Source organism: Daldinia vernicosa (genome assembly GCF_022497035.1).
Source record: "Daldinia vernicosa strain CBS 139.73 unplaced genomic scaffold F5Y00scaffold_63, whole genome shotgun sequence".
Taxonomy (NCBI): Eukaryota; Fungi; Ascomycota; class Sordariomycetes; order Xylariales; family Hypoxylaceae; genus Daldinia; species Daldinia vernicosa.
Window position 1 is genome coordinate 1 of NW_025953979.1, and position 11,178 is coordinate 11,178.

At 47.7% G+C, this 11,178-nt stretch overlaps 5 protein-coding genes across 5 annotated transcripts; 2 read left to right on the forward strand and 3 right to left on the reverse strand.

Moving 5' to 3' along the window:
- Positions 1–218: 218 nt before the first annotated feature.
- F5Y00DRAFT_182877 (Vps51/Vps67-domain-containing protein) lies at positions 219–1,402 on the forward strand. Its single transcript, XM_048005029.1, has 2 exons — positions 219–838; positions 915–1,402. Exons 1-2 carry the CDS (start codon positions 338–340, stop codon positions 1,323–1,325), a joined length of 912 nt encoding a protein of 303 aa, XP_047860923.1. The 5' UTR covers positions 219–337; the 3' UTR covers positions 1,326–1,402.
- On the reverse strand, positions 816–2,884 carry F5Y00DRAFT_247367 (NGG1p interacting factor 3). The gene is made up of 4 exons (XM_048009268.1): positions 2,542–2,884; positions 2,418–2,461; positions 2,218–2,358; positions 816–2,150 (listed from the first exon to the last, which is right to left on the reverse strand). Exons 1-4 carry the CDS (start codon positions 2,817–2,819, stop codon positions 1,480–1,482), a joined length of 1,134 nt encoding a protein of 377 aa, XP_047860924.1. The 5' UTR covers positions 2,820–2,884; the 3' UTR covers positions 816–1,479.
- Positions 2,885–3,246: 362 nt separating this feature from the next.
- Positions 3,247–3,676, forward strand: F5Y00DRAFT_265961 (bola-like protein; the record flags this gene model as incomplete). The annotated part of the gene is made up of 2 exons (XM_048011863.1): positions 3,247–3,337; positions 3,435–3,676. 2 exons carry the CDS (start codon positions 3,247–3,249, stop codon positions 3,674–3,676), a joined length of 333 nt encoding a protein of 110 aa, XP_047860925.1.
- A 242-nt stretch (positions 3,677–3,918) lies between these two features.
- F5Y00DRAFT_182837 (Adaptor protein complex beta subunit) lies at positions 3,919–6,665 on the reverse strand. The gene is made up of 4 exons (XM_048005027.1): positions 6,320–6,665; positions 5,602–6,239; positions 4,800–5,545; positions 3,919–4,745 (listed from the first exon to the last, which is right to left on the reverse strand). Exons 1-4 carry the CDS (start codon positions 6,550–6,552, stop codon positions 4,149–4,151), a joined length of 2,214 nt encoding a protein of 737 aa, XP_047860926.1. The 5' UTR covers positions 6,553–6,665; the 3' UTR covers positions 3,919–4,148.
- Positions 6,666–7,405: 740 nt separating this feature from the next.
- Positions 7,406–9,392, reverse strand: F5Y00DRAFT_182915 (uncharacterized protein). The gene is made up of 2 exons (XM_048005030.1): positions 8,974–9,392; positions 7,406–8,908 (listed from the first exon to the last, which is right to left on the reverse strand). Exons 1-2 carry the CDS (start codon positions 9,166–9,168, stop codon positions 7,592–7,594), a joined length of 1,512 nt encoding a protein of 503 aa, XP_047860927.1. The 5' UTR covers positions 9,169–9,392; the 3' UTR covers positions 7,406–7,591.
- Positions 9,393–11,178: the final 1,786 nt, after the last annotated feature.

Below are 11,178 nucleotides of genomic sequence, written 5' to 3' on the forward strand. Positions count from 1 at the left end.
ATAATGGTGATGTGTGGATAATAGTGGTAAGCACCAGTTAAGACTGGTACACGCTTGCGAAACCAGAATTAAGTGGGGCGTGGCACGAGTAGGTAGCATGCGGGTCCAGCTCGTCGGGTTCTTTCCAATTAATAGGGGCACGATAGCTCCCGCCACAGTGGCTTTACACACTACGAACGCGGGAGATCGGCAGCTAATGCGCTACAGCCTCACTAATGCTTCCTACGCCCTCAACTAAATCTGGCATCTGGAAACAGCTGAGGTATTTCGCTATTTCACATACCGTTGATCACACCATCAAGCGTAACATTAAGATACTACATCTCGCCTATCAAAAATGTCTACAATCGCCTCGCCCCGCGACCCGCCGCGGCGCATGAACTCGGGCACCACGCCGACCTCTTCGACGCGACCAAGTCTCGATGTCTCACGATCGCCTATCGGCTCGCCGAACCCGAATAGCGGCGGCAGTCCCAACAGGGTTACTATGGCTAACCCTCCAGCTACGAAGCGAAACCGTGCCGCCCTACGCGAGTACTATAACCTAAAGAAGCAGCCAGCTGCAACGCCGCCTCAGGTAGAGGTGACCGATCCGTTCGGGGAGACCTCGGGCGGGCCGCATGAGCAGTACTCGGAAGTTCCCCCTAGCGAGATAGACAGGGAAGGGTTCGATGTAGATGCTTTTGTTAAGAAGGCACTGGCTGAAAATGGTATGGAAGAGTTACTGCGGCTGTATACACGAGTGCTGGGTGAAATAAGGGCGCTGGATGCCGAGAAGAAGGCACTTGTATATGATAATTATAGCAAGTTGATCACAGCTACGGAAACAATACGCAAGGTTAGTCTTATAATCCCATTAACCTCAAGAGGGCGTGTGCTATGGAACGGAGGCCATGTACTAATAAACGTGTAAGATGCGAACGAATATGGACCCATTGAACCCTATGGCTTCTACGCTAGATCCAGCAATCGCCCAAATATACTCCCAAGCCTCGGAAATACGAGACTCGATACGGAAATCTGTCCCGCCACCTGATAAAGCCGGGGCCCAAGCGGAAGAGGCGCGCCGGAGGAGAGCACGGACGAAACAGTTGGCAATCGAGGTTCTAGACGCCCCAGATAAAATACGAGCGCTTGTCAGCGAAGGACGACTAGAAGATGCGAGACAGGCGTGGAAAATGCCACGTAGACTTCTATCAGTATGGAAGGAACAGGGTATCGGTGGTGTAGACGTGGACGCGTGCATAGAAGACGGCGACGCGGCTTTGAAAGGTGAGCCGAGCAAGGGAGATTGGAGGGATTTGAACACCCGAGAATCGGCATGATTGAGCATTTAGATTGAAGGATGTCCTAAACGACAAGGTGAACGACTGAAGCATCATTGAATGAACCGTCTGTTAGGCCAGCGTCGACGAATAGTGGTCATTCGCCATGTTAATTACACCCTCGACCAGGTTAACGAGCCGTCGCATTAAGTGCTTAAGCCAGGTCTCTAACGTCAATCACCTCGAAGGGATCACGGTCTGCTTTGCTGACAATTATGCGGGTGTCTCCGTACGCCGTGGTCTCCAATTCGACCTCCAACATGGGCTTCAATCTCGTCTCCAGATACTTCCGCTCCGAGTTACTATGGAAGACGGTGACGACAATCTGGCCTAACTGGGTATGCCGGAGCGCATAATGGTGCGCCATCTCGCCCGTCACCAAGACCTGAGCATCGGTATCTTTTAGGACGTCAGAACCCGAACCTGCACAGACAGCAACCTTGGTAATCTCCTGCGTCCTGGTGAGGTCCTTTAGTGATGGTGGCAGAGCAACCATCATATATCGCTGGTTGCCTATGCCAGCAGAGAGTCGCCGCAGAAGGGTTTGCAAGTTGACGGGCTGAGGCAGTTCAAATGCTCGTCCATAGCCAGTGCCTTGGTGCCCTTCGGGTAGAGGCCTAGAAATAGGCTGGACGACAGTTCGCTTCGCCTGGTGTTTTCCATCTAACAGGATGTCGCAAAGCCAGTCGTTAAGTCCTCCGCTCGCCGCGTCCATGGCTGTATGGGGACAGTAGACGGAGATCCTCTCGGCGGCTAGCCGTAAGAGGAGGGTCTGCATAGGGTCTTTGGTAGTAAGGGATTTCAGAGGTCTAAAGATAATAGGATCTATACAATGTTAGTCGTCAGTACCGCCAGCTTAGCCAGCGTATGTAATGATGGGTGCAACTCATACGATAGCAGACAATCATATTGGCTCCTTCTGCCAATGCCTCGTCGACCACGGCGGAAGTTAAGTCATTGGTGAGAAGAACGGTACCTCCAGTCTCCTTTTTAGACACCGACGATGACGACAAGGGCGCTTGTCCGAGGAGTACTACCTCACCATTAGCTTCATATCCGATAGCCCATGCTATATATAAAGTTGTCTCTCACGTCCTGTATTGTCCCACGCATTATCCGCTAGTTCTTCCGGGAAACTATGAGCGATGTTAGCTTAATATGATATAAGGCTTATACCTAACCACGATGAAAAATCTAACTTATAAAGGTTACTAACAGTGTTCTCATCGCAGCAACCACCGCATCCGTGAGACTAGCCGCCGGCGGAGCTGCCATGATTCTAGATGAGCTAAAGGTACGCTCTTGTCTTATCACAGTATAATAATAAGACTTGAGATTCTGCGGTTGGAGTCTGTAGCTTCTACTCGCACAAGTAGAGTTAACTGCAAGGGCTGTTTTCCCAGCCCGATGAGCGCGGGGAAGAGGGTTTGATGATAATTTAGAGATATGCTTCGACAGAAAATTTAGAGTATCCGTCCGATGCCAAAGGGACATGACATGAAGCTTTACTTGAACGACTCAATAATTATGATGACATTAAATAATATGTTTAATTGAAAGGTTCCCTTAGCTTACATACAATACATAGCTCTAGTCACGAACCCCACACCCCACTATCGATAATTCAGTCGTCGGAGCTTTTCTTTCGCTACCAGCCGAGATCCAATGTCATCATCGCGGGGCATCTGTGTAACCACTATCTACTTCTGAGGTTAACAGGTACATACCTTCTTTCCGTTTGACAAAGCTGCGCTTGATCGGCTTTGCTTATTACATTCTTCTCCCTACTACACTTACGCGAACTACACCAACGTACAATACAATATACCATATATTAGATCAGATACCTATAAGAAAACCCCATCCCCTCCATTCCATTCCATTCCATTCATATTACGACGACCACAGCCACCACCAAGAAATGAACGAGCCCACAATCACCGAAACATCGCTGAAAGCGGCTTTGACGGAGCGACTGGAAGCAGTCCACGTCGAAGTAACCGATATGTCCGGTACATATATACCCTTCCTTTCCCCCCCATCCTCCCCCTTTCCTCTCCTCTCCAAAACCAAAACTAACTAACTAACCTGCGCTTTTTAAAACCCCAGGCGGCTGCGGCCAATCCTTCACATCGCTAATCGTATCGCCGCACTTCGCCGGCCAGAACAGCCTGAAGCGGCACCGCGCCGTCAACGCCGCCCTGCGCGACGAGATCGCCGCCATCCACGCCTGGAGCGCCAAGTGCCTGACGCCCGAGGAGTGGCAGCGCGACAAGGACGACAAGGAGAAGAGCAGCGGGCCGCCCTTGGATGGCACGGTACGGGGGCAAGTGACGGGTGTCGATGCGTGATGAGTCGATGCATTGGGAGGATATGTTAGGTACCTAGGTATATTTTAAGAATTCGGCGTGGTTCCCTATAACTATATAGATGGGAAACATACTCTACGTACAATACATGACTACCAGATCCCTGTTGTAGGGACGGGAGAAAAGAGACGCCTAGGCGAATGGGCTTTGGATAAGCTTAAGACATAGAGCTCTAGGAGTACGGGGTACGCGTTAGGCGAGGATCCATCTTCGCATCATGATTTTTCAGCTAGTAAACTAGGCGCTATGCTTATTATCATTTCACGATATCACATCTTAACAAGCCTGCCTAATGGACCCCTTTCCCTTTGCCCAACGCTGTTACGACCTAGTAACATTATCGAAATCTATTCTATCACAGATCCAACAGGTCGTTCCTGCTGTTGTTCCCTCGGCGATCTTTCGCCCAGGGATTCTGGGTTTCTGCTAAACGAGGACGTGGGTTGCGCTTCGCCTAGAAGAGACCTAGTAGATCGTCGTTGTTCGTAGTTTTCTGTTCCGTCGCGCTTCCGTGGCCAAGTTGGACCGATGCTGGGGGAGGCTGGCTTGACCCGCTTAAATCCAATCCTTCAAATCCGTTCATGATATCATTCACACCACCGACACCACTACCCACGGGTTTGTTTTGAGGTGGCGGGGCATCGAAGAGACCCATCATATCTGCCATTCCGCCCGATGAAGCTCCGCCGGCCGGACTTGCTACGCGATCTGGCGTAGCTGACGCCGAGTTTTGCTCTTGTGAAGCCGGCGCGGCGCCATCGAAATCGATATCCAAAAGGTTTTCGATGTTGTTCTGTGCCGGTGCCCCATTTTGGGCACCGCCAGCAACTGATGCCGCGATGGGATTGTCAGCCGCATTCTGCCGTTGTTCTTGGATTGCTGCTCGTTGGATTTCGTCGGCACCAAAGCGACCTTTGCCAACGAAAGACTCTGGCGGTTTATGGTAGACCGAGGCCAAAGTCGAAAGTTCACCGAGTAGCTGTTCTAGTAAAGCTGCTGGCAAGCTTGTCATTGTGGTTGAAATGGCGGGTTTCTGAGAGAGGACAATACTCTAGGACCTGTTAGTTACCAAACCAAGCACAAAGGAGGTCTGAGAATACTGTACCTTTGCAATAGCAAGATCCCCTGACAAAAGTCGCCAATAGACATATGCTCGGTCTCGAATATCTGGGTTATCATTCTCCGCCGTTGCCGCTTGTAGAACCTTTTGTACCAATCCTTGGTTGTTGCTTGGCTTTTTCAAGAATAATTTGACAACTGCTGTGAGGATTTGTAGTTGCGTCTGCGTAAACTCCTCTAGGAAGACATCCACAAAACTCGCCAATATTTCATCTGCGTTATTTATTTTTTCTGCATACTCGCCCACAATCCAAATCAGCCCACCCCTGGCGTCAGGCTCGTCCAGCTCGTCGATGTGATTACAGAGCGTCGGAATGACGCCTTCGTAACCGGGATATTTTCGGAGGATATCCTTGATGACCACTATCACCTCTTGAACCACATAGTTGACCTTGGTAGCGATCAAATCCAGTAGCGCGTTGACACATTTTTCGCTCGCGCTCTCGATCTTGATTGCAACTTGCCCAATAGCCTTGACAGCTCGTCGAACGAAGTCCATATCCACTTCCAACGCATACTCTTTCAACTCGGCCAGCAACTGCTCGTAGTTCTTCTCGTTCGCTATCCTCACCATGATCTCGAGCTTTTGAAGCTTGACATAAGGCGGATCGTTGTACTTGCAAAAGAATACTCTTAGTTCCTTGCTTAAAATATCGGGTTTAGCCTGTAGAAGGAGGTCGATATTCCGTAACGCGACATATTGGACTTCGGGTGCGGAAGCGACAAGGGTGACTGAATATATGTATATTAGTGATAGTCTTAAGTAGACGAAGGACGTGGTAACTAACCCAGTGGAGGTGCCATCTTCTTGAGGTACTGTCGGACAAGATCGGCATTGATTAATCTCATGTGGATGAATACTACTTTGACAGCAGCGAGCACGACACTAGGATTCACATGCTGGAACTGGGGCGTTACTCGTTCGCAGATATGCTCTGACTCCTTGACATCTTGGGGCGGATAATCGGCCAGGGTCGAAAGGATAGTCACTCTACCCCATTCCGTGCACTCGTTCAAAGCCATCAGCAATTTCTTGAGCGTTGCTGGTGTTATAATTAATGCCCTCGTCTCGGGTGCCGTCTCAGATATTTCTGAGAGCGCCTGCACCGAGTTGGCAACCACCATAGGGTTAGGGTCTCCGATCATCTCCTGCAGGATTTCTAGAAAGCCGTTTTCTATGCACATGGAGGGGTTCAAGTCGAACAGCTTCGCGACGCAGATAGCAGCTGTTTTTCGTACGTATGGTGATTCGTCTCGTAATGTTTTCCGTAGAGGCTCCTCCATGTAGTCTACCATCTTGTCTACTCGAATGCATCCCATGGTCCTAATGGCAAGGGCTCTTATAAGGGGATTCGGGTCTTCAGAATCTTGGACGAACGTATTGACGGCGAGGATACATAGGTCAGGATGCGACTTGGCGTAGTTCCTAAATTCTGCGTAAGTTTACCACTCAAATGGATTTTAGGGCACATCGTGAAGCTCCCTAGAGAACATCAAGCTGCTTACATTAGATAGAGGTAGACGAGTTTCTTTTGGTCGAGGTCGGCGGTCGCGATATTCTTCAGTACATCGGGGAACAGCTGTGAGACGTCTTTACCCAGGGTCATGGCCATAATAGTCTTCTGGATTGATTCCTTCCTCTCCCAAGCATATTGAGACACCAGACCAGCTCGCAACTCGAACGTCTCGCCCTTCCTAGGCACGGCGAAAGCGCCGCGAATGCGACTGACCGCCGACATCTCGATATGATATCAGTGGATTTATGGAGAGTCGGGGAGGCGAAACAGGTTGCGAATTAAGGCCCGTTTAGGGCAATTATAGCTGCATCCGATCTCTTTCCAATTAGAAGTTAGTTGTCGATGTTTTGCTTATGTCGTTTATCGTTCTGGGAAAGGGGAAAGGGGAAAGGAATAGAAAAGATTTACGTATTGAGTGATGATAGTTGAAAGAATGCTGCCCTGTTAAATCAACCCCTGGCCACTTCACTTATCAAAAGGCTAAGCCCAGTTATGCGGTTGTGGTTGCCAGCTTTAGCCTGGAAGTCGGTGTCTCCATCCATGGACGACACCTGTAACAGCCACAATGTACAAGCCACAAATAGAACTTGAAAGGGGGTACCTATGTACCTATGTACCTTGATGTACCCATGTACAAGTGGGATAGCCCGATAGCTCAAGATCCATGAATCTTAGCTTGGCCTAAGCACTTCAAGACGTTTGAAGCAATATAGAACCCTCCACTCTCCATATTATACCATAATCAAAAGAGATTCGTATAAAGTCCTTACTAAGTCAAGCCAACTTGGAACTATAGATTCGATTAGTTATACCAAGAATACTCATCTAATCAATTACCACTTCTTTAACCATAACTACTCCTGCTCAAAACTACATGGCAAGTTCAGAGTTAGAATGGCACGCTCACAGGTATCAACTAACAAACAACCCAGGCAAACTTTCCAAACCTACGTCGACTCTTCATCGAGGCGAGGTCGGATGATGAGGAGAGGGAGATTTCGCGTAGAGCTGTGAGTAGTTGTGCCTAGATTCCTTGGTCAAAATACGTTATCTTCGGTCAACTAATACGAATTAGTTTTATAATGCTGTCTTGTTCATGGGCTCAGTTGCTATTTTTAGCCTCATAGCTCAGAAGATGAACGCCGGAAAGTAACTAGTTACATGTAAAAACACACGGATTTCATCAAGCTCAGTCAATCCGTTCATATCATATCATGCTCGGTACTGACAACCTTGTCACTGTCATTGCTCCGTAGACCATTTAATCAGACTCGCTGTCGCTTCCCAGAAAGGCTAAATCAGCCATTCGCTTTGACACGCGTGGGTTGCCCTTGACTTCTTCGTCCTCATCCTCTTCATCCTTGGCATCTTGGTCCTCATCGGATTCTCCTTTCGATGTCTTCTTGGTGGTCTTGCTCCTAGAAGCACGTCTACCCGCTCCGCTACCCCAGTTCCGATTCATCTCCGTAACAGCTTCTAGGTCTGCCATGAGTTCTCTTTTTTCCTTGATTTCCTTAGCTTTCGCCTCGGAAAAGCGACCTTCAATCCCGATATCTCGAAGCATTTCCTTCAGATGCCTAATTTTGGCCTTGCTATCGTCACCATACTTCTTCAACTCGATGCCCCATATCTTGCGAACTCCGCACTTGAGTAATTGGCCTTGGAGTTTCTTGATCTCCGTATCGTCTGCAGACAATTCCTTTGCCTGCTTAGGCTTAGGAGCACCCTTCGGTTCTCTGGGTTTTCGCTTTTTGGGAGGGGGGTCGTCTATAACGGACGACAAATCTGAACCTGAGTCATCGGCGTCTGCCTCCTTGATATCTTTGTTGTCCTTGATATCCACAACATTTAGTTTGGTATCCTCGCCTGATTCCTCTGCTTTCGATTCAGTCTTAGCATTTACTCTCGGCTGAGGCAGACTTTTTTCATCGGCAGTAGATTCAACTTCATCCTTTGTGACTTCCTTCTTCTCGTCTGACAAATCGTCTTCACTATCCGATTCCGCCTTGGCGCGTTTAGTATTTCGCTTTTTAGCAGGTGCCGCACGTTTTCGCTTTTTTCCTGCTGCCGAGTCCTCTAGATCACTAGCTGCTTCTTCTTTTTTGGTAATCTTTTTGGTCTTGCGCCGAGGCGTAGCCTTCTTTATGCCCTTTGTCTTCTTCTTTGGCTCGTTTTCCGAATCATCCAGGTCGCTTAACTCGGATTCTGTTTCCTCCTTCTTGGCTCCTCGACGTGAAATGGATTTTTGTGGCTTAGCATTCTTAGGTTCATCCTCTGGCGAATCAAGATCGCTCAACTCTGAATCAGACTCCTCTTTTTTAGCGACCCTTTGCTTAGTTGCTTTCTTTGGTTGCTCTCCAAAATCGCTCTGGTCTTCCAAGTCGCTAAGCGCCGATTCTGATTCTTCCTTCTTCGCTTTAGCTCTTTTAGACGGAGCGGCACGAGATGCTTTCTTCTGGCGCTTGGGTGATGGGGAAGGCTCTTCGCTCGATTGTCGCTTAATCCCGTTTTTAGCTTCCGATTTGACATTGGCCGCCGAGGATGATGGAGCTTCATCTTCTTCGGCTAGCAACTGAGCCTAAGCATCACAATTTAGTCAGACGTGCAATCAATCATAAATATGTGGTGAAATAGAAAACGTACAACAAATTCTTTGATGATCTTCTTGCTACGCGCCTCCCACTCCGGCGCCTTGAAGAATCCTTGTTCTAGCTCTCCCTTGTCCTCGACATATTGTCGGACGTTGTTCACGGTTACCTGATCCCACCCGCGTTCAGCGACGAGAGCGCGGACCCCATCGCGGAGATCTTTCTCAAGAGTTTCGGCGGTTGGCGACATGGAGTCAGATACTCAGCAGATGGAGTATTTCGTCGGTATTGGTCAAGGCTTCAAGAGCAACGTATCGCATCTACCAATTCCGAAAAACAGGCTCAATCAACGAGAGACAAAGAGTTATCAGATTAGATAAAACGCGTCAATGGAAGTAGGTCGCGTGTTGGCGTAAGTGGAGAAATTGATGATAAGATGTATCTGGTGGTACTAGGCCGGGTCGGCTGGTCGGCTGGTTGATTTCAATGGTTAGGACAAGCACGGGTTCGAGACAAGGATACGATCAATATGCACAAGCCAAGCTTGGAAATTGACCAATCAAATCCTCTCTTAGCCACTTGAGTCACAAACTCAATAAGGTACAATACGTAGGTACTTAACCAGGCGTAGCTACGGGTACCTACTACATGTATGTATGCAGTGTATGTACCTCATACATTAGGTACATAAGGTTCCGCGTTAAAATATTCCCTAGGTTAGGTAGGTACCTCCTTGTTGCAACTTCCCCACTACAGCCTTAAATAGGTACCTTAGCGGGAAATATAGGGACCTTATAAGGCTTACGCAGGCCTTATATTTCAGGCAACCCCTGCTGGGTTTAAAACCCTATAATAGGCTATAACCCTGGTGCGAGGCATCTAAGCCTTACAGATCAAATAAGCCTTATAAACAGTCCACTATAAGTGCCCTGTAAATTATCCCCTAAAGCCACTGTAAATAATCCACTAGATCAACTGGAAATAGATGCCTGAACCGCCTGTATAGCCTATAATTCAATTGCAGCTGCGCGCATACGAGTATATAGCCGCAACAATTCGTACGGTCGCAAAAAGGTAAAAATTACAGGCCTAGCTATTACTCTAATACCTTGTTCCTCTTACTATTTAAGGCTATTTGCAGGTATTTATCTAATGCGAAAAACATGTCAAATTACTGGGTTAAACGTGAGATTACTACTATTACGTGGGTACTATACCACTTGACTACGAGGGCAATTGATTACAAGTCTACGGGATTACGTATTACGCGATAGATTGTGTGCTTGCTATTGTGGTATATATATCTCGTGCTTGCCGTACAGGGTATTCAATTAAATTATATGGTCTCAGGGGACTCAGGGGAGATCAAGGGAATTACAGGCGTTGTTCACCAGTGAAGGTGGTGATATAGCAATTTTAGGTGGTTTTGGTGGCCTTAGGTGGTTATAGTGGCCTCAGGCATTAATATCACTAAAACCTACTGTAATGAAATAACAGTGGTTACAGGGGAAAATAATACTAAAAATGCCCTGTATTCTTATCGGATGTATCCCACCACCAAATTTATATAGGGATATACACCCACTTATAAGCCTTGCAGAAAAACTAACCCTTGCAGGATTGCTAACCCTTGCACAAGGCTTGTCACTGTAGTTAGGCCTGTACAAGGCATGCGCAAGGCTTATAAGTTCCCTATAATTCCCGCTAAGGTATTAAATAGAGTCCTTTTAGCCGTCTTATAAAATATAACTTATAACATTCCCCTAAAGCCTTACTAGTTTCACCATCAATAATTCCTAGTCTTAAGACACCAACTGAGCGTACGAGTTGACCGCACATATGTTAACCCCCAACATATATAAGGTACTCGGCCAGACACTTTACCACTACTATACCTGTTGGAAGCAGAATGTAACATATCACCAACACTTTTCAGGTTTATGTTTTAAAGAGGAATCTCGTAGCCTTGAGTTGTATTTATACTGTGCAATTAGGCAGGCTGCTACCTCTGCTGCCCGTGATCTATCATATATGCGACTAGGCCGGTACACGTGGAACTAATCAACATAGCCAACAGTCTGTTTGATTTGAGAAATAACAGAAAACATGAAACTCAGGTGTTACATATCGGGTAGTGTAGCACATCAAGACGGGATAGGCAGCCCTATGTCTGTCAGTTGGTCTCTATGACTGTCAGTTGGTAGGTACCCAAACCACTCAGAAATGATCAGGCGCTAATATGGGAATATCGACCAGTTAT

Bases quoted from the DNA above. Each gene is read 5' to 3' on its own strand.
- F5Y00DRAFT_182877 (XM_048005029.1), top strand. From the start codon at position 338: ATGTCTACAATCGCCTCGCCCCGCGACCCGCCGCGGCGCATGAACTCG. The intron at 839-914 runs GTTAGTCTTATA...TAAACGTGTAAG, and splicing joins CTACGGAAACAATACGCAAG to ATGCGAACGAATATGGACCC.
- F5Y00DRAFT_247367 (XM_048009268.1), bottom strand. From the start codon at position 2,819: ATGTCCCTTTGGCATCGGACGGATACTCTAAATTTTCTGTCGAAGCAT. The intron at 2,359-2,417 runs GTGAGAGACAAC...ATGGTGAGGTAG, and splicing joins TGCGTGGGACAATACAGGAC to TACTCCTCGGACAAGCGCCC. The intron at 2,151-2,217 runs GTATGAGTTGCA...AACATTGTATAG, and splicing joins CAATATGATTGTCTGCTATC to ATCCTATTATCTTTAGACCT.
- F5Y00DRAFT_182837 (XM_048005027.1), bottom strand. From the start codon at position 6,552: ATGTCGGCGGTCAGTCGCATTCGCGGCGCTTTCGCCGTGCCTAGGAAG. The intron at 5,546-5,601 runs GTTAGTTACCAC...ACATATATTCAG, and splicing joins GAAGATGGCACCTCCACTGG to TCACCCTTGTCGCTTCCGCA. The intron at 4,746-4,799 runs GTACAGTATTCT...AACAGGTCCTAG, and splicing joins GGGATCTTGCTATTGCAAAG to AGTATTGTCCTCTCTCAGAA.
- F5Y00DRAFT_182915 (XM_048005030.1), bottom strand. From the start codon at position 9,168: ATGTCGCCAACCGCCGAAACTCTTGAGAAAGATCTCCGCGATGGGGTC. The intron at 8,909-8,973 runs GTACGTTTTCTA...TGTGATGCTTAG, and splicing joins AGATCATCAAAGAATTTGTT to GCTCAGTTGCTAGCCGAAGA.